Raw genomic sequence first — 22,231 nt, 5'->3', positions numbered from 1 at the left:
CAGGTGACATCAATAAGGGATCATAGCTTTCACCTGGATTCACCTGGTCAGTCTGTCATGGAAAGAGCAGGTGTTCTTAATGTTTTGTAGACTCAGTGTATAATGGTGCCATAGCTCTAAAGAATATTTCATACAAAACACCCCGATTTAAATAATTATGGACAAAAATAATACATTGAGAGGTATTTGAAACCAAGATCAATTTCCAGTGTCACAGAATTTAATAAATGTTTTATTTAACCTTTGTTTAACTAGGCAAGTCAGTTATGAACAAATTCTCATTTACAATGATGGCCTGAATTGTGGCAATAAATTGTGCGCCGGCTTATGGGACTCCCAGTCACGGCCGGTTGTGATACAGCCTGGAATCGAACCGGGGTCTGTAGTGACGCCTCTAGCACTGCGATGCACTGCCTTAGACCACTGCGCCACTCGGGAACCCTTTGTCAGGTAGCAGAACACAGTAGTAGGGAAACCAGCAGCAAGCCTGTACAGTACAATACATGGGTCAACTCACAAATGGCACCCTATTCCCTATATAGTGCACTACTTTAGACCAGAGCCCTATGGCACCCTATTCCCTATATAGTGCACTACTGTTGACCAGATGTTTGTGTATCTCTGCTGAAAAGTAATTGAGAATAGGGTTCCATTTGAGTGTCAGCCCGTCTCTCAGAGCTGACTGCTGGCGCTGGTTCTCAGGCTGGACCGGGGGAAGGGCAGCAGGTGGTTGTATTTGGGTGTGATGGTGATCAACCCGTCTCTCAGAGCTGACTGCTGGCGCTGGTTCTCAGGCTGGACCGGGGGAAGGGCAGCGGGTGGTTGTATTTGGGTGTGATGGTGATCAACCCGTCTCTCAGAGCTGACTGCTGGCGCTGGTTCTCAGGCTGGACCGGGGGAAGGGCAGCGGGTGGTTGTATTTGGGGGTGATGGTGATCAACCCGTCTCTCAGAGCTGACTGCTGGCGCTGGTTCTCAGGCTGGACCGGGGGAAGGGCAGCAGGTGGTTGTATTTGGGTGTGATGGTGATGACGGCAGCAGCGGTGTAGGGGTCCAAGGCTACGATACGGTGCAGTGCTGAGCAGCCCTGATGTAGCTCATCAAGGCTCTGGTCTGTGTTCAGAGTCACATCCATCTGACATGAACCCTCTGGGTACAGCTCGTCACCTGGTGAGTGGAGGACACACACACACACACACACACACACACACACACACACACACACACACACACACACACACACACACACACACACACACACACACACACACACACACACACACGTTAAACAGTAAAACGACGGCAGTAACAGGATCAAATCAGATTGACAGTTTTGACTTCAACACGAGAAAAAAAAAAAAACTAAATTCATCGGGAGAAAAATATAACAAACAAAAAAACAATTTAAAAAACCTAAAGATCTCCTTTTCTCTCCACTGAGGAAGTTGGCTTGCTGGGAACCCAAATCACTCTCCATGAAATCAAAAGGGCACTGGGTGACGTGAATAAAGGGCACCGGGTGACGTGAATAAAGGGCACCGGGTGACGCGGACAAAGGGCACCGGGTGACGCGGACAAAGGGCACCGGGTGACGCGGACAAAGGGCACCGGGTGACGCGGACAAAAGGGCACCGGGTGACGCGGACAAAGGGCACCGGGTGACGCGGACAAAGGGCACCGGGTGACGCGGACAAAGGGCACCGGGTGACGCGGACAAAGGGCACCGGGTGACGCGGACAAAGGGCACCGGGTGACGCGGACAAAGGGCACCGGGTGACGCGGACAAAGGGCACCGGGTGACGCGGACAAAGGGCACCGGGTGACGCGGACAAAGGGCACCGGGTGACGCGGACAAAGGGCACCGGGTGACGCGGACAAAGGGCACCGGGTGACGCGGACAAAGGGCACCGGGTGACGCGGACAAAGGGCACCGGGTGACGCGGACAAAGGGCACCGGGTGACGCGGACAAAGGGCACCGGGTGACGCGGACAAAGGGCACCGGGTGACGCGGACAAAGGGCACCGGGTGACGCGGACAAAGGGCACCGGGTGACGCGAACAAAGGGCACCGGGTGACGCGAACAAAGGGCACCGGGTGACGCGAACAAAGGGCACCGGGTGACGCGACTAAAGGGCACCGGGTGACGCGACTAAAGGGCACCGGGTGACGCGACTAAAGGGCACCGGGTGACGCGACTAAAGGGCACCGGGTGACGCGACTAAAGGGCACCGGGTGACGCGACTAAAGGGCACCGGGTGACGCGACTAAAGGGCACCGGGTGACGCGACTAAAGGGCACCGGGTGACGCGACTAAAGGTCACCGGGTGACGCGACTAAAGGTCACCGGGTGACGCGACTAAAGAGCATTGATATGTAGTAATCAGACCCTTCATGTAAACTCTAACCTGGGAGGAGGGATATGTAGTAATCAGACCCTTCATGTAAACTCTAACCTGGGAGGAGGGATATGTAGTAATCAGACCATGTAAACTCTAACCTGGGAGGAGGGATATGTAGTAATCAGACCCTTCATGTAAACTCTAACCTGGGAGGAGGGATATGTAGTAATCAGACCATGTAAACTCTAACCTGGGAGGAGGGATATGTAGTAATCAGACCCTTCATGTAAACTCTAACCTGGGAGGAGGGATATGTAGTAATCAGACCCTTCATGTAAACTCTAACCTGGGAGGAGGGATATGTAGTAATCAGACCCTCCATGTAAACTCTAACCTGGGAGGAGGGATATGTAGTAATCAGACCATGTAAACTCTAACCTGGGAGGAGTGATATGTAGTAATCAGACCCTTCATGTAAACTCTAACCTGGGAGGAGGGATATGTAGTAATCAGACCCTTCATGTAAACACTAACCTGGGAGGAGGGATATGTAGTAATCAGACCATGTAAACTCTAACCTGGGAGGAGTGATATGTAGTAATCAGACCCTTCATGTAAACTCTAACCTGGGAGGAGGGATATGTAGTAATCAGACCCTTCATGTAAACTCTAACCTGGGAGGAGGGATATGTAGTAATCAGACCCTTCATGTAAACTCTAACCTGGGAGGAGGGATATGTAGTAATCAGACCATGTAAACTCTAACCTGGGAGGAGTGATATGTAGTAATCAGACCCTTCATGTAAACTCTAACCTGGGAGGAGGGATATGTAGTAATCAGACCATGTAAACTCTAACCTGGGAGGAGGGATATGTAGTAATCAGACCATGTAAACTCTAACCTGGGAGGAGGGATATGTAGTAATCAGACCCTTCATGTAAACTCTAACCTGGGAGGAGGGATATGTAGTAATCAGACCATGTAAACTCTAACCTGGGAGGAGGGATATGTAGTAATCAGACCCTTCATGTAAACTCTAACCTGGGAGGAGGGATATGTAGTAATCAGACCCTTCATGTAAACTCTAACCTGGGAGGAGGGATATGTAGTAATCAGACCCTTCATGTAAACACTAACCTGGGAGGAGGGATATGTAGTAATCAGACCATGTAAACTCTAACCTGGGAGGAGGGATATGTAGTAATCAGACCCTTCATGTAAACTCTAACCTGGGAGGAGGGATATGTAGTAATCAGACCATGTAAACTCTAACCTGGGAGGAGGGATATGTAGTAATCAGACCATGTAAACTCTAACCTGGGAGGAGGGATATGTAGTAATCAGACCCTTCATGTAAACTCTAACCTGGGAGGAGTGATATGTAGTAATCAGACCATGTAAACTCTAACCTGGGAGGAGTGATATGTAGTAATCAGACCATGTAAACTCTAACCTGGGAGGAGGGATATGTAGTAATCAGACCATGTAAACTCTAACCTGGGAGGAGGGATATGTAGTAATCAGACCCTTCATATAAACTCTAACCTGGGAGGAGGGATATGTAGTAATCAGACCATGTAAACTCTAACCTGGGAGGAGGGATATGTAGTAATCAGACCCTTCATGTAAACTCTAACCTGGGAGGAGGGATATGTAGTAATCAGACCCTTCATGTAAACTCTAACCTGGGAGGAGGGATATGTAGTAATCAGACCCTTCATATAAACTCTAACCTGGGAGGAGGGATATGTAGTAATCAGACCCTTCATGTAAACTCTAACCTGGGAGGAGGGATATGTAGTAATCAGACCATGTAAACTCTAACCTGGGAGGAGGGATATGTAGTAATCAGACCCTTCATGTAAACTCTAACCTGGGAGGAGGGATATGTAGTAATCAGACCCTTCATGTAAACTCTAACCTGGGAGGAGTGATATGTAGTAATCAGACCCTTCATGTAAACACTAACCTGGGAGGAGGGATATGTAGTAATCAGACCATGTAAACTCTAACCTGGGAGGAGGGATATGTAGTAATCAGACCATGTAAACTCTAACCTGGGAGGAGGGATATGTAGTAATCAGACCCTTCATATAAACTCTAACCTGGGAGGAGGGATATGTAGTAATCAGACCCTTCATGTAAACACTAACCTGGGAGGAGGGATATGTAGTAATCAGACCCTTCATGTAAACTCTAACCTGGGAGGAGGGATATGTAGTAATCAGACCCTTCATGTAAACACTAACCTGTGAGGAGGGATATGTAGTAATCAGACCCTTCATGTAAACTCTAACCTGGGAGGAGGGATATGTAGTAATCAGACCATGTAAACTCTAACCTGGGAGGAGGGATATGTAGTAATCAGACCATGTAAACTCTAACCTGGGAGGAGGGATATGTAGTAATCAGACCATGTAAACTCTAACCTGGGAGGAGGGATATGTAGTAATCAGACCCTTCATGTAAACTCTAACCTGGGAGGAGTGATATGTAGTAATCAGACCATGTAAACACTAACCTGGGAGGAGGGATATGTAGTAATCAGACCATGTAAACACTAACCTGGGAGGAGGGATATGTAGTAATCAGACCCTTCATGTAAACTCTAACCTGGGAGGAGTGATATGTAGTAATCAGACCATGTAAACTCTAACCTGGGAGGAGGGATATGTAGTAATCAGACCATGTAAACTCTAACCTGGGAGGAGGGATATGTAGTAATCAGACCATGTAAACACTAACCTGGGAGGAGGGATATGTAGTAATCAGACCCTTCATGTAAACTCTAACCTGGGAGGAGTGATATGTAGTAATCAGACCATGTAAACTCTAACCTGGGAGGAGTGATATGTAGTAATCAGACCCTTCATGTAAACTCTAACCTGGGAGGAGGGATATGTAGTAATCAGACCCTTCATGTAAACTCTAACCTGGGAGGAGGGATATGTAGTAATCAGACCCTTCATGTAAACTCTAACCTGGGAGGAGGGATATGTAGTAATCAGACCATGTAAACTCTAACCTGGGAGGAGGGATATGTAGTAATCAGACCCTTCATGTAAACTCTAACCTGGGAGGAGGGATATGTAGTAATCAGACCCTTCATGTAAACTCTAACCTGGGAGGAGTGATATGTAGTAATCAGACCATGTAAACTCTAACCTGGGAGGAGTGATATGTAGTAATCAGACCATGTAAACTCTAACCTGGGAGGAGGGATATGTAGTAATCAGACCCTTCATATAAACTCTAACCTGGGAGGAGGGATATGTAGTAATCAGACCCTTCATGTAAACTCTAACCTGGGAGGAGGGATATGTAGTAATCAGACCCTTCATGTAAACTCTAACCTGGGAGGAGGGATATGTAGTAATCAGACCCTTCATGTAAACTCTAACCTGGGAGGAGGGATATGTAGTAATCAGACCCTTCATATAAACTCTAACCTGGGAGGAGGGATATGTAGTAATCAGACCCTTTATATAAACTCTAACCTGGGAGGAGGGATATGTAGTAATCAGACCCTTCATGTAAACTCTAACCTGGGAGGAGTGATATGTAGTAATCAGACCATGTAAACTCTAACCTGGGAGGAGGGATATGTAGTAATCAGACCCTTCATGTAAACTCTAACCTGGGAGGAGTGATATGTAGTAATCAGATCCTTCATGTAAACTCTAACCTGGGAGGAGGGATATGTAGTAATCAGACCATGTAAACTCTAACCTGGGAGGAGGGATATGTAGTAATCAGACCATGTAAACACTAACCTGGGAGGAGGGATATGTAGTAATCAGACCATGTAAACTCTAACCTGGGAGGAGGGATATGTAGTAATCAGACCCTTCATGTAAACACTAACCTGGGAGGAGGGATATGTAGTAATCAGACCATGTAAACACTAACCTGGGAGGAGGGATATGTAGTAATCAGACCCTTCATGTAAACTCTAACCTGGGAGGAGGGATATGTAGTAATCAGACCATGTAAACTCTAACCTGGGAGGAGGGATATGTAGTAATCAGACCCTTCATGTAAACTCTAACCTGGGAGGAGGGATATGTAGTAATCAGACCCTTCATGTAAACTCTAACCTGGGAGGAGGGATATGTAGTAATCAGACCCTTCATGTAAACTCTAACCTGGGAGGAGGGATATGTAGTAATCAGACCCTTCATGTAAACACTAACCTGGGAGGAGTGATATGTAGTAATCAGACCCTTCATGTAAACTCTAACCTGGGAGGAGGGATATGTAGTAATCAGACCCTTCATATAAACTCTAACCTGGGAGGAGGGATATGTAGTAATCAGACCCTTCATGTAAACTCTAACCTGGGAGGAGGGATATGTAGTAATCAGACCATGTAAACTCTAACCTGGGAGGAGGGATATGTAGTAATCAGACCCTTCATGTAAACTCTAACCTGGGAGGAGGGATATGTAGTAATCAGACCCTTCATGTAAACTCTAACCTGGGAGGAGGGATATGTAGTAATCAGACCATGTAAACTCTAACCTGGGAGGAGGGATATGTAGTAATCAGACCCTTCATGTAAACTCTAACCTGGGAGGAGGGATATGTAGTAATCAGACCCTTCATGTAAACTCTAACCTGGGAGGAGGGATATGTAGTAATCAGACCATGTAAACTCTAACCTGGGAGGAGGGATATGTAGTAATCAGACCCTTCATGTAAACTCTAACCTGGGAGGAGGGATATGTAGTAATCAGACCATGTAAACTCTAACCTGGGAGGAGGGATATGTAGTAATCAGACCATGTAAACTCTAACCTGGGAGGAGGGATATGTAGTAATCAGACCATGTAAACTCTAACCTGGGAGGAGGGATATGTAGTAATCAGACCATGTAAACTCTAACCTGGGAGGAGGGATATGTAGTAATCAGACCCTTCATGTAAACACTAACCTGGGAGGAGTGATATGTAGTAATCAGACCCTTCATGTAAACTCTAACCTGGGAGGAGGGATATGTAGTAATCAGACCCTTCATATAAACTCTAACCTGGGAGGAGGGATATGTAGTAATCAGACCCTTCATGTAAACTCTAACCTGGGAGGAGGGATATGTAGTAATCAGACCCTTCATGTAAACTCTAACCTGGGAGGAGGGATATGTAGTAATCAGACCCTTCATGTAAACTCTAACCTGGGAGGAGGGATATGTAGTAATCAGACCATGTAAACTCTAACCTGGGAGGAGGGATATGTAGTAATCAGACCATGTAAACTCTAACCTGGGAGGAGGGATATGTAGTAATCAGACCCTTCATGTAAACTCTAACCTGGGAGGAGGGATATGTAGTAATCAGACCATGTAAATGTAAACACTAACCTGGGAGGAGGGATATGTAGTAATAGGACCCTTCATATAAACTCTAACCTGGGAGGAGGGATATGTAGTAATCAGACCATGTAAACTCTAACCTGGGAGGAGGGATATGTAGTAATCAGACCCTTCATGTAAACTCTAACCTGGGAGGAGGGATATGTAGTAATCAGACCCTTCATGTAAACTCTAACCTGGGAGGAGTGATATGTAGTAATCAGATCCTTCATGTAAACTCTAACCTGGGAGGAGGGATATGTAGTAATCAGACCATGTAAACTCTAACCTGGGAGGAGGGATATGTAGTAATCAGACCCTTCATGTAAACTCTAACCTGGGAGGAGGGATATGTAGTAATCAGACCCTTCATGTAAACTCTAACCTGGGAGGAGGGATATGTAGTAATCAGACCCTTCATGTAAACACTAACCTGGGAGGAGGGATATGTAGTAATCAGACCCTACATGTAAACTCTAACCTGGGAGGAGGGATATGTAGTAATCAGACCATGTAAACTCTAACCTGGGAGGAGGGATATGTAGTAATCAGACCCTTCATATAAACTCTAACCTGGGAGGAGGGATATGTAGTAATCAGACCATGTAAACTCTAACCTGGGAGGAGTGATATGTAGTAATCAGACCATGTAAACTCTAACCTGGGAGGAGGGATATGTAGTAATCAGACCCTTCATGTAAACTCTAACCTGGGAGGAGGGATATGTAGTAATCAGACCCTTCATGTAAACTCTAACCTGGGAGGAGGGATATGTAGTAATCAGACCATGTAAACTCTAACCTGGGAGGAGGGATATGTAGTAATCAGACCCTTCATGTAAACTCTAACCTGGGAGGAGGGATATGTAGTAATCAGACCATGTAAACTCTAACCTGGGAGGAGGGATATGTAGTAATCAGACCCTTCATGTAAACTCTAACCTGGGAGGAGGGATATGTAGTAATCAGACCCTTCATGTAAACTCTAACCTGGGAGGAGGGATATGTAGTAATCAGACCATGTAAACTCTAACCTGGGAGGAGGGATATGTAGTAATCAGACCATGTAAACTCTAACCTGGGAGGAGGGATATGTAGTAATCAGACCATGTAAACTCTAACCTGGGAGGAGGGATATGTAGTAATCAGACCCTTCATGTAAACTCTAACCTGGGAGGAGGGATATGTAGTAATCAGACCCTTTATGTAAACTCTAACCTGGGAGGAGGGATATGTAGTAATCAGACCCTTCATGTAAACACTAACCTGGGAGGAGGGATATGTAGTAATCAGACCCTTCATGTAAACTCTAACCTGGGAGGAGGGATATGTAGTAATCAGACCATGTAAACTCTAACCTGGGAGGAGGGATATGTAGTAATCAGACCCTTCATGTAAACTCTAACCTGGGAGGAGGGATATGTAGTAATCAGACCCTTCATGTAAACACTAACCTGGGAGGAGGGATATGTAGTAATCAGACCCTTCATGTAAACTCTAACCTGGGAGGAGGGATATGTAGTAATCAGACCATGTAAACTCTAACCTGGGAGGAGGGATATGTAGTAATCAGACCCTTCATGTAAACTCTAACCTGGGAGGAGGGATATGTAGTAATCAGACCATGTAAACTCTAACCTGGGAGGAGGGATATGTAGTAATCAGACCCTTCATGTAAACTCTAACCTGGGAGGAGGGATATGTAGTAATCAGACCATGTAAACTCTAACCTGGGAGGAGGGATATGTAGTAATCAGACCCTTCATGTAAACTCTAACCTGGGAGGAGGGATATGTAGTAATCAGACCCTTCATGTAAACTCTAACCTGGGAGGAGGGATATGTAGTAATCAGACCATGTAAACACTAACCTGGGAGGAGGGATATGTAGTAATCAGACCATGTAAACACTAACCTGGGAGGAGGGATATGTAGTAATCAGACCATGTAAACACTAACCTGGGAGGAGGGATATGTAGTAATCAGACCATGTAAACTCTAACCTGGGAGGAGGGATATGTAGTAATCAGACCATGTAAACTCTAACCTGGGAGGAGGGATATGTAGTAATCAGACCATGTAAACTCTAACCTGGGAGGAGGGATATGTAGTAATCAGACCATGTAAACTCTAACCTGGGAGGAGGGATATGTAGTAATCAGACCATGTAAACTCTAACCTGGGAGGAGGGATATGTAGTAATCAGACCATGTAAACTCTAACCTGGGAGGAGGGATATGTAGTAATCAGACCCTTCATGTAAACTCTAACCTGGGAGGAGGGATATGTAGTAATCAGACCCTTCATGTAAACTCTAACCTGGGAGGAGGGATATGTAGTAATCAGACCATGTAAACTCTAACCTGGGAGGAGGGATATGTAGTAATCAGACCCTTCATGTAAACTCTAACCTGGGAGGAGGGATATGTAGTAATCAGACCCTTCATGTAAACTCTAACCTGGGAGGAGGGATATGTAGTAATCAGACCCTTCATGTAAACTCTAACCTGGGAGGAGGGATATGTAGTAATCAGACCCTTCATGTAAACTCTAACCTGGGAGGAGGGATATGTAGTAATCAGACCATGTAAACTCTAACCTGGGAGGAGGGATATGTAGTAATCAGACCATGTAAACTCTAACCTGGGAGGAGGGATATGTAGTAATCAGACCCTTCATGTAAACTCTAACCTGGGAGGAGGGATATGTAGTAATCAGACCCTTCATGTAAACTCTAACCTGGGAGGAGGGATATGTAGTAATCAGACCATGTAAACTCTAACCTGGGAGGAGGGATATGTAGTAATCAGACCATGTAAACTCTAACCTGGGAGGAGGGATATGTAGTAATCAGACCATGTAAACTCTAACCTGGGAGGAGGGATATGTAGTAATCAGACCCTTCATGTAAACTCTAACCTGGGAGGAGGGATATGTAGTAATCAGACCCTTCATGTAAACTCTAACCTGGGAGGAGGGATATGTAGTAATCAGACCCTTCATGTAAACTCTAACCTGGGAGGAGGGATATGTAGTAATCAGACCATGTAAACTCTAACCTGGGAGGAGGGATATGTAGTAATCAGACCATGTAAACTCTAACCTGGGAGGAGGGATATGTAGTAATCAGACCATGTAAACTCTAACCTGGGAGGAGGGATATGTAGTAATCAGACCCTTCATGTAAACTCTAACCTGGGAGGAGGGATATGTAGTAATCAGACCCTTCATGTAAACTCTAACCTGGGAGGAGGGATATGTAGTAATCAGACCATGTAAACTCTAACCTGGGAGGAGGGATATGTAGTAATCAGACCCTTCATGTAAACTCTAACCTGGGAGGAGGGATATGTAGTAATCAGACCCTTCATGTAAACTCTAACCTGGGAGGAGGGATATGTAGTAATCAGACCCTTCATGTAAACTCTAACCTGGGAGGAGGGATATGTAGTAATCAGACCATGTAAACTCTAACCTGGGAGGAGGGATATGTAGTAATCAGACCCTTCATGTAAACACTAACCTGGGAGGAGGGATATGTAGTAATCAGACCCTTCATGTAAACTCTAACCTGGGAGGAGGGATATGTAGTAATCAGACCCTTCATGTAAACTCTAACCTGGGAGGAGGGATATGTAGTAATCAGACCATGTAAACTCTAACCTGGGAGGAGGGATATGTAGTAATCAGACCCTTCATGTAAACTCTAACCTGGGAGGAGGGATATGTAGTAATCAGACCATGTAAACTCTAACCTGGGAGGAGGGATATGTAGTAATCAGACCCTTCATGTAAACTCTAACCTGGGAGGAGGGATATGTAGTAATCAGACCATGTAAACTCTAACCTGGGAGGAGGGATATGTAGTAATCAGACCATGTAAACTCTAACCTGGGAGGAGGGATATGTAGTAATCAGACCCTTCATGTAAACTCTAACCTGGGAGGAGGGATATGTAGTAATCAGACCATGTAAACTCTAACCTGGGAGGAGGGATATGTAGTAATCAGACCCTTCATGTAAACTCTAACCTGGGAGGAGGGATATGTAGTAATCAGACCCTTCATGTAAACTCTAACCTGGGAGGAGGGATATGTAGTAATCAGACCATGTAAACTCTAACCTGGGAGGAGGGATATGTAGTAATCAGACCATGTAAACTCTAACCTGGGAGGAGGGATATGTAGTAATCAGACCCTTCATGTAAACTCTAACCTGGGAGGAGGGATATGTAGTAATCAGACCCTTCATGTAAACTCTAACCTGGGAGGAGGGATATGTAGTAATCAGACCCTTCATGTAAACTCTAACCTGGGAGGAGGGATATGTAGTAATCAGACCATGTAAACTCTAACCTGGGAGGAGGGATATGTAGTAATCAGACCATGTAAACTCTAACCTGGGAGGAGGGATATGTAGTAATCAGACCCTTCATGTAAACTCTAACCTGGGAGGAGGGATATGTAGTAATCAGACCATGTAAACTCTAACCTGGGAGGAGGGATATGTAGTAATCAGACCATGTAAACTCTAACCTGGGAGGAGGGATATGTAGTAATCAGACCATGTAAACTCTAACCTGGGAGGAGGGATATGTAGTAATCAGACCCTTCATGTAAACTCTAACCTGGGAGGAGGGATATGTAGTAATCAGACCCTTCATGTAAACTCTAACCTGGGAGGAGGGATATGTAGTAATCAGACCCTTCATGTAAACTCTAACCTGGGAGGAGGGATATGTAGTAATCAGACCCTTCATGTAAACTCTAACCTGGGAGGAGGGATATGTAGTAATCAGACCCTTCATGTAAACTCTAACCTGGGAGGAGGGATATGTAGTAATCAGACCATGTAAACACTAACCTGGGAGGAGGGATATGTAGTAATCAGACCCTTCATGTAAACTCTAACCTGGGAGGAGGGATATGTAGTAATCAGACCATGTAAACTCTAACCTGGGAGGAGGGATATGTAGTAATCAGACCCTTCATGTAAACTCTAACCTGGGAGGAGGGATATGTAGTAATCAGACCCTTCATGTAAACTCTAACCTGGGAGGAGGGATATGTAGTAATCAGACCCTTCATGTAAACTCTAACCTGGGAGGAGGGATATGTAGTAATCAGACCCTTCATGTAAACTCTAACCTGGGAGGAGGGATATGTAGTAATCAGACCCTTCATGTAAACTCTAACCTGGGAGGAGGGATATGTAGTAATCAGACCCTTCATGTAAACTCTAACCTGGGAGGAGGGATATGTAGTAATCAGACCATGTAAACTCTAACCTGGGAGGAGGGATATGTAGTAATCAGACCATGTAAACTCTAACCTGGGAGGAGGGATATGTAGTAATCAGACCCTTCATGTAAACTCTAACCTGGGAGGAGGGATATGTAGTAATCAGACCATGTAAACTCTAACCTGGGAGGAGGGATATGTAGTAATCAGACCATGTAAACTCTAACCTGGGAGGAGGGATATGTAGTAATCAGACCCTTCATGTAAACTCTAACCTGGGAGGAGGGATATGTAGTAATCAGACCATGTAAACTCTAACCTGGGAGGAGGGATATGTAGTAATCAGACCCTTCATGTAAACTCTAACCTGGGAGGAGGGATATGTAGTAATCAGACCATGTAAACTCTAACCTGGGAGGAGGGATATGTAGTAATCAGACCCCATGTAAACTCTAACCTGGGAGGAGGGATATGTAGTAATCAGACCCTTCATGTAAACTCTAACCTGGGAGGAGGGATATGTAGTAATCAGACCATGTAAACTCTAACCTGGGAGGAGGGATATGTAGTAATCAGACCCTTCATGTAAACTCTAACCTGGGAGGAGGGATATGTAGTAATCAGACCATGTAAACTCTAACCTGGGAGGAGGGATATGTAGTAATCAGACCCTTCATGTAAACTCTAACCTGGGAGGAGGGATATGTAGTAATCAGACCATGTAAACTCTAACCTGGGAGGAGGGATATGTAGTAATCAGACCCTTCATGTAAACTCTAACCTGGGAGGAGGGATATGTAGTAATCAGACCCTTCATGTAAACTCTAACCTGGGAGGAGGGATATGTAGTAATCAGACCATGTAAACTCTAACCTGGGAGGAGGGATATGTAGTAATCAGACCATGTAAACTCTAACCTGGGAGGAGGGATATGTAGTAATCAGACCCTTCATGTAAACTCTAACCTGGGAGGAGGGATATGTAGTAATCAGACCCTTCATGTAAACTCTAACCTGGGAGGAGGGATATGTAGTAATCAGACCTTCATGTAAACTCTAACCTGGGAGGAGGGATATGTAGTAATCAGACCATGTAAACTCTAACCTGGGAGGAGGGATATGTAGTAATCAGACCCTTCATGTAAACTCTAACCTGGGAGGAGGGATATGTAGTAATCAGACCCTTCATGTAAACTCTAACCTGGGAGGAGGGATATGTAGTAATCAGACCCTTCATGTAAACTCTAACCTGGGAGGAGGGATATGTAGTAATCAGACCATGTAAACTCTAACCTGGGAGGAGGGATATGTAGTAATCAGACCCTTCATGTAAACTCTAACCTGGGAGGAGGGATATGTAGTAATCAGACCATGTAAACTCTAACCTGGGAGGAGGGATATGTAGTAATCAGACCATGTAAACTCTAACCTGGGAGGAGGGATATGTAGTAATCAGACCCTTCATGTAAACTCTAACCTGGGAGGAGGGATATGTAGTAATCAGACCCTTCATGTAAACTCTAACCTGGGAGGAGGGATATGTAGTAATCAGACCCTTCATGTAAACTCTAACCTGGGAGGAGGGATATGTAGTAATCAGACCCTTCATGTAAACTCTAACCTGGGAGGAGGGATATGTAGTAATCAGACCATGTAAACTCTAACCTGGGAGGAGGGATATGTAGTAATCAGACCATGTAAACTCTAACCTGGGAGGAGGGATATGTAGTAATCAGACCATGTAAACTCTAACCTGGGAGGAGGGATATGTAGTAATCAGACCATGTAAACTCTAACCTGGGAGGAGGGATATGTAGTAATCAGACCCTTCATGTAAACTCTAACCTGGGAGGAGGGATATGTAGTAATCAGACCATGTAAACTCTAACCTGGGAGGAGGGATATGTAGTAATCAGACCCTTCATGTAAACTCTAACCTGGGAGGAGGGATATGTAGTAATCAGACCATGTAAACTCTAACCTGGGAGGAGGGATATGTAGTAATCAGACCCTTCATGTAAACTCTAACCTGGGAGGAGGGATATGTAGTAATCAGACCCTTCATGTAAACTCTAACCTGGGAGGAGGGATATGTAGTAATCAGACCATGTAAACTCTAACCTGGGAGGAGGGATATGTAGTAATCAGACCCTTCATGTAAACTCTAACCTGGGAGGAGGGATATGTAGTAATCAGACCCTTCATGTAAACTCTAACCTGGGAGGAGGGATATGTAGTAATCAGACCCTTCATGTAAACTCTAACCTGGGAGGAGGGATATGTAGTAATCAGACCATGTAAACTCTAACCTGGGAGGAGGGATATGTAGTAATCAGACCATGTAAACTCTAACCTGGGAGGAGGGATATGTAGTAATCAGACCCTTCATGTAAACTCTAACCTGGGAGGAGGGATATGTAGTAATCAGACCCTTCATGTAAACTCTAACCTGGGAGGAGGGATATGTAGTAATCAGACCATGTAAACTCTAACCTGGGAGGAGGGATATGTAGTAATCAGACCATGTAAACTCTAACCTGGGAGGAGGGATATGTAGTAATCAGACCATGTAAACACTAACCTGGGAGGAGGGATATGTAGTAATCAGACCCTTCATGTAAACTCTAACCTGGGAGGAGGGATATGTAGTAATCAGACCCTTCATGTAAACTCTAACCTGGGAGGAGGGATATGTAGTAATCAGACCCTTCATGTAAACTCTAACCTGGGAGGAGGGATATGTAGTAATCAGACCCTTCATGTAAACTCTAACCTGGGAGGAGGGATATGTAGTAATCAGACCATGTAAACTCTAACCTGGGAGGAGGGATATGTAGTAATCAGACCATGTAAACTCTAACCTGGGAGGAGGGATATGTAGTAATCAGACCCTTCATGTAAACTCTAACCTGGGAGGAGGGATATGTAGTAATCAGACCCTTCATGTAAACTCTAACCTGGGAGGAGGGATATGTAGTAATCAGACCCTTCATGTAAACTCTAACCTGGGAGGAGGGATATGTAGTAATCAGACCCTTCATGTAAACTCTAACCTGGGAGGAGGGATATGTAGTAATCAGACCCTTCATGTAAACTCTAACCTGGGAGGAGGGATATGTAGTAATCAGACCCTTCATGTAAACTCTAACCTGGGAGGAGGGATATGTAGTAATCAGACCCTTATGTAAACTCTAACCTGGGAGGAGGGATATGTAGTAATCAGACCATGTAAACTCTAACCTGGGAGGAGGGATATGTAGTAATCAGACCCTTCATGTAAACTCTAACCTGGGAGGAGGGATATGTAGTAATCAGACCCTTCATGTAAACTCTAACCTGGGAGGAGGGATATGTAGTAATCAGACCCTTCATGTAAACTCTAACCTGGGAGGAGGGATATGTAGTAATCAGACCATGTAAACTCTAACCTGGGAGGAGGGATATGTAGTAATCAGACCATGTAAACTCTAACCTGGGAGGAGGGATATGTAGTAATCAGACCCTTCATGTAAACTCTAACCTGGGAGGAGGGATATGTAGTAATCAGACCCTTCATGTAAACTCTAACCTGGGAGGAGGGATATGTAGTAATCAGACCCTTCATGTAAACTCTAACCTGGGAGGAGGGATATGTAGTAATCAGACCATGTAAACTCTAACCTGGGAGGAGGGATATGTAGTAATCAGACCATGTAAACTCTAACCTGGGAGGAGGGATATGTAGTAATCAGACCCTTCATGTAAACTCTAACCTGGGAGGAGGGATATGTAGTAATCAGACCCTTCATGTAAACTCTAACCTGGGAGGAGGGATATGTAGTAATCAGACCATGTAAACTCTAACCTGGGAGGAGGGATATGTAGTAATCAGACCATGTAAACTCTAACCTGGGAGGAGGGATATGTAGTAATCAGACCATGTAAACTCTAACCTGGGAGGAGGGATATGTAGTAATCAGACCCTTCATGTAAACTCTAACCTGGGAGGAGGGATATGTAGTAATCAGACCATGTAAACTCTAACCTGGGAGGAGGGATATGTAGTAATCAGACCATGTAAACTCTAACCTGGGAGGAGGGATATGTAGTAATCAGACCCTTCATGTAAACTCTAACCTGGGAGGAGGGATATGTAGTAATCAGACCATGTAAACTCTAACCTGGGAGGAGGGATATGTAGTAATCAGACCATGTAAACACTAACCTGGGAGGAGGGATATGTAGTAATCAGACCATGTAAACACTAACCTGGGAGGAGGGATATGTAGTAATCAGACCCTTCATGTAAACTCTAACCTGGGAGGAGGGATATGTAGTAATCAGACCATGTAAACTCTAACCTGGGAGGAGGGATATGTAGTAATCAGACCCTTCATGTAAACTCTAACCTGGGAGGAGGGATATGTAGTAATCAGACCCTTCATGTAAACTCTAACCTGGGAGGAGGGATATGTAGTAATCAGACCCTTCATGTAAACTCTAACCTGGGAGGAGGGATATGTAGTAATCAGACCATGTAAACTCTAACCTGGGAGGAGGGATATGTAGTAATCAGACCCTTCATGTAAACTCTAACCTGGGAGGAGGGATATGTAGTAATCAGACCCTTCATGTAAACTCTAACCTGGGAGGAGGGATATGTAGTAATCAGACCCTTCATGTAAACTCTAACCTGGGAGGAGGGATATGTAGTAATCAGACCCTTCATGTAAACTCTAACCTGGGAGGAGGGATATGTAGTAATCAGACCATGTAAACTCTAACCTGGGAGGAGGGATATGTAGTAATCAGACCATGTAAACTCTAACCTGGGAGGAGGGATATGTAGTAATCAGACCATGTAAACTCTAACCTGGGAGGAGGGATATGTAGTAATCAGACCCTTCATGTAAACTCTAACCTGGGAGGAGGGATATGTAGTAATCAGACCATGTAAACACTAACCTGGGAGGAGGGATATGTAGTAATCAGACCCTTCATGTAAACTCTAACCTGGGAGGAGGGATATGTAGTAATCAGACCATGTAAACACTAACCTGGGAGGAGGGATATGTAGTAATCAGACCCTTCATGTAAACTCTAACCTGGGAGGAGGGATATGTAGTAATCAGACCCTTCATGTAAACTCTAACCTGGGAGGAGGGATATGTAGTAATCAGACCCTTCATGTAAACACTAACCTGGGAGGAGGGATATGTAGTAATCAGACCCTTCATGTAAACTCTAACCTGGGAGGAGGGATATGTAGTAATCAGACCCTTCATGTAAACTCTAACCTGGGAGGAGGGATATGTAGTAATCAGACCCTTCATGTAAACTCTAACCTGGGAGGAGGGATATGTAGTAATCAGACCCTTCATGTAAACTCTAACCTGGGAGGAGGGATATGTAGTAATCAGACCCTTCATGTAAACTCTAACCTGGGAGGAGGGATATGTAGTAATCAGACCCTTCATGTAAACTCTAACCTGGGAGGAGGGATATGTAGTAATCAGACCCTTCATGTAAACTCTAACCTGGGAGGAGGGATATGTAGTAATCAGACCATGTAAACTCTAACCTGGGAGGAGGGATATGTAGTAATCAGACCCTTCATGTAAACTCTAACCTGGGAGGAGGGATATGTAGTAATCAGACCCTTCATGTAAACACTAACCTGGGAGGAGGGATATGTAGTAATCAGACCCTTCATGTAAACTCTAACCTGGGAGGAGGGATATGTAGTAATCAGACCATGTAAACTCTAACCTGGGAGGAGGGATATGTAGTAATCAGACCCTTCATGTAAACTCTAACCTGGGAGGAGGGATATGTAGTAATCAGACCATGTAAACTCTAACCTGGGAGGAGGGATATGTAGTAATCAGACCCTTCATGTAAACTCTAACCTGGGAGGAGGGATATGTAGTAATCAGACCCTTCATGTAAACTCTAACCTGGGAGGAGGGATATGTAGTAATCAGACCCTTCATGTAAACTCTAACCTGGGAGGAGGGATATGTAGTAATCAGACCCTTCATGTAAACTCTAACCTGGGAGGAGGGATATGTAGTAATCAGACCATGTAAACTCTAACCTGGGAGGAGGGATATGTAGTAATCAGACCCTTCATGTAAACTCTAACCTGGGAGGAGGGATATGTAGTAATAGGACCCTTCATGTAAACTCTAACCTGGGAGGAGGGATATGTAGTAATCAGACCCTTCATGTAAACTCTAACCTGGGAGGAGGGATATGTAGTAATCAGACCCTTCATGTAAACTCTAACCTGGGAGGAGGGATATGTAGTAATCAGACCATGTAAACTCTAACCTGGGAGGAGGGATATGTAGTAATCAGACCCTTCATGTAAACTCTAACCTGGGAGGAGGGATATGTAGTAATCAGACCATGTAAACACTAACCTGGGAGGAGGGATATGTAGTAATCAGACCCTTCATGTAAACTCTAACCTGGGAGGAGGGATATGTAGTAATCAGACCCTTCATGTAAACTCTAACCTGGGAGGAGGGATATGTAGTAATCAGACCATGTAAACTCTAACCTGGGAGGAGGGATATGTAGTAATCAGACCCTTCATGTAAACTCTAACCTGGGAGGAGGGATATGTAGTAATCAGACCCTTCATGTAAACTCTAACCTGGGAGGAGGGATATGTAGTAATCAGACCATGTAAACTCTAACCTGGGAGGAGTGATATGTAGTAATCAGACCATGTAAACTCTAACCTGGGAGGAGGGATATGTAGTAATCAGACCCTTCATGTAAACTCTAACCTGGGAGGAGGGATATGTAGTAATCAGACCATGTAAACTCTAACCTGGGAGGAGGGATATGTAGTAATCAGACCATGTAAACTCTAACCTGGGAGGAGGGATATGTAGTAATCAGACCCTTCATGTAAACTCTAACCTGGGAGGAGGGATATGTAGTAATCAGACCATGTAAACTCTAACCTGGGAGGAGGGATATGTAGTAATCAGACCATGTAAACTCTAACCTGGGAGGAGGGATATGTAGTAATCAGACCATGTAAACTCTAACCTGGGAGGAGGGATATGTAGTAATCAGACCCTTCATGTAAACTCTAACCTGGGAGGAGGGATATGTAGTAATCAGACCCTTCATGTAAACTCTAACCTGGGAGGAGGGATATGTAGTAATCAGACCATGTAAACTCTAACCTGGGAGGAGGGATATGTAGTAATCAGACCCTTCATGTAAACACTAACCTGGGAGGAGGGATATGTAGTAATCAGACCCTTCATGTAAACTCTAACCTGGGAGGAGGGATATGTAGTAATCAGACCCTTCATGTAAACTCTAACCTGGGAGGAGGGATATGTAGTAATCAGACCCTTCATGTAAACTCTAACCTGGGAGGAGGGATATGTAGTAATCAGACCCTTCATGTAAACTCTAACCTGGGAGGAGGGATATGTAGTAATCAGACCCTTCATGTAAACTCTAACCTGGGAGGAGGGATATGTAGTAATCAGACCATGTAAACTCTAACCTGGGAGGAGTGATATGTAGTAATCAGACCATGTAAACTCTAACCTGGGAGGAGGGATATGTAGTAATCAGACCCTTCATGTAAACTCTAACCTGGGAGGAGGGATATGTAGTAATCAGACCATGTAAACTCTAACCTGGGAGGAGGGATATGTAGTAATCAGACCATGTAAACTCTAACCTGGGAGGAGGGATATGTAGTAATCAGACCATGTAAACTCTAACCTGGGAGGAGGGATATGTAGTAATCAGACCATGTAAACTCTAACCTGGGAGGAGGGATATGTAGTAATCACACCCTTCATGTAAACTCTAACCTGGGAGGAGGGATATGTAGTAGCTGTCTGACACCATGCGGACAGGGAGCCACTGTTCACAGCCCTCTGAAGCTCTCTGTCTGGAGAAGCTGTGGAGGTCCAGCAGGGTGGGGAACCGGCACATACGGCTGAGATCATAGAACTGTGGAGGGGCTATCCACATATCTCTGGCCTGGTAGCTGTGGAGGATCTCTGAGGGGGTGGACCACTGAGAGAGAGGAGGAGAGGGAGGGAGATGAGAGGAGAGGAGAGGGAGAGAGGAGAGGGAGAGAGGAGAGGGAGAGAGAGAGAGAGAGAGAGGGGAGGAGAGAGAGAGAGAGAGGGGAGGAGAGAGAGGGAGAGAGGGGAGGAGAGAGAGGGAGGGGAGGAGAGAGGGGAGGAGAGAGAGGGGTTTAGGTTGGATTAAGATTAAATGATCAGTTTAGAACAATACTATGAACTGATGAAAACATCATGAATGAATACAGAGTCGCTTAACACTTTCAACACCACAATAAAAGACACTTTCACTCTACTAAGCTATGGTATCACCTTAAAGTGCACAATTTCCTTCTCGTCTTGTAGGGTGTGAGGTGGTGTTTCTTGCAAGCAGCAAATGTAGAAGGCCGTGTCGTACCTCCGCTGTTTCCCGTACACACCAGCAGGGGTCAGCCAGTTACCCCATTCATGCAGAGCCCAGATGTTTGGTAGACACTCCAGCTCCCTGCACATTCTGATGAAGTTACAGGGGTTCTCGTTTACCAGCACTCTCCATTTAGCCAATTCACTCTTGTCACAGAGATCGGTTATTCTGGTTAATTCAGACTGACTGTATCTGTTGTTCTCGATGCTGTTCAGTAAAGTACTCTCTTCCTCTTTTGGCACGACTAGAAGTACACCCGACTCCTCGAACGTTTCCCTCACGGCACAGATTCTAAATGCGACGTCCCCTGGAACGGGAGAACCCAGTTTCTTCCTGTCAGTGGCGAAGATAGGAGGTCTCGTCTCCGGCGGCTGTTTCACAAATCCCAGTCCAAAATTCGGTGAGCGCCGAAAAGATTTAAAAAGATCAAGCCATTCCCTTGAGAAATCTGCCGGTTCCACCAGACCGCCGGGAAAGACATAAGCATTCGGCATGAAACCACTCGTACCGCTTCGTTTCAACAACAACACTTCATAGTCGAAGGCTAACCTGTCAGGTAGGTTGCAGTGCCCACTGATCGCAGGTGCAGAGGTGCCTTTATCGACACACCTCGTCAAACTATCTACAGGGAGTTTATGTCTCGTACCAGCAGCTAGTATGACCGTCGCGGCCTCCTTCCAGTGTCTCAGAGCCGTATTCATCCTCTGATCGTTTTATTCTCTCATTTACAATAATGTTATTCTGAAGCAAAGTCCACATCAACAAGGTCAAATTGTTATTGTTTTGATGTGTCGTCATACGAGCAGGAAGGTCAACGGCGTAGAAGAAGACCTGTGTTTCCGGTTTGTTC

The 22,231-nt window shown here is 45.0% G+C and overlaps 2 protein-coding genes across 2 annotated transcripts in view; one reads left to right on the top strand and one right to left on the bottom strand.

Moving 5' to 3' along the window:
• Positions 1–22,231, top strand: part of LOC129839162 (b(0,+)-type amino acid transporter 1-like) — a 350,362-nt gene that overhangs the window by 173,091 nt on the left and 155,040 nt on the right. The gene's annotated exons all lie outside the window — the stretch shown is intronic.
• LOC129839164 (acyl-coenzyme A diphosphatase NUDT19-like) lies at positions 212–22,218 on the bottom strand. Its single transcript, XM_055906453.1, has 3 exons — positions 21,291–22,218; positions 20,760–20,967; positions 212–1,166 (listed from the first exon to the last, which is right to left on the bottom strand). The coding sequence occupies exons 1-3, from the start codon at positions 22,080–22,082 to the stop codon at positions 949–951; spliced, it is 1,218 nt and encodes a 405-aa protein (XP_055762428.1). The 5' UTR covers positions 22,083–22,218; the 3' UTR covers positions 212–948.

This window comes from Salvelinus fontinalis, chromosome 40 (genome assembly GCF_029448725.1).
Source record: "Salvelinus fontinalis isolate EN_2023a chromosome 40, ASM2944872v1, whole genome shotgun sequence".
Classification (NCBI taxonomy): domain Eukaryota; kingdom Metazoa; phylum Chordata; class Actinopteri; order Salmoniformes; family Salmonidae; genus Salvelinus; species Salvelinus fontinalis.
Note: the sequence above shows the minus strand (reverse complement) of the source record. Positions and strands in the feature narration are given on the sequence as shown.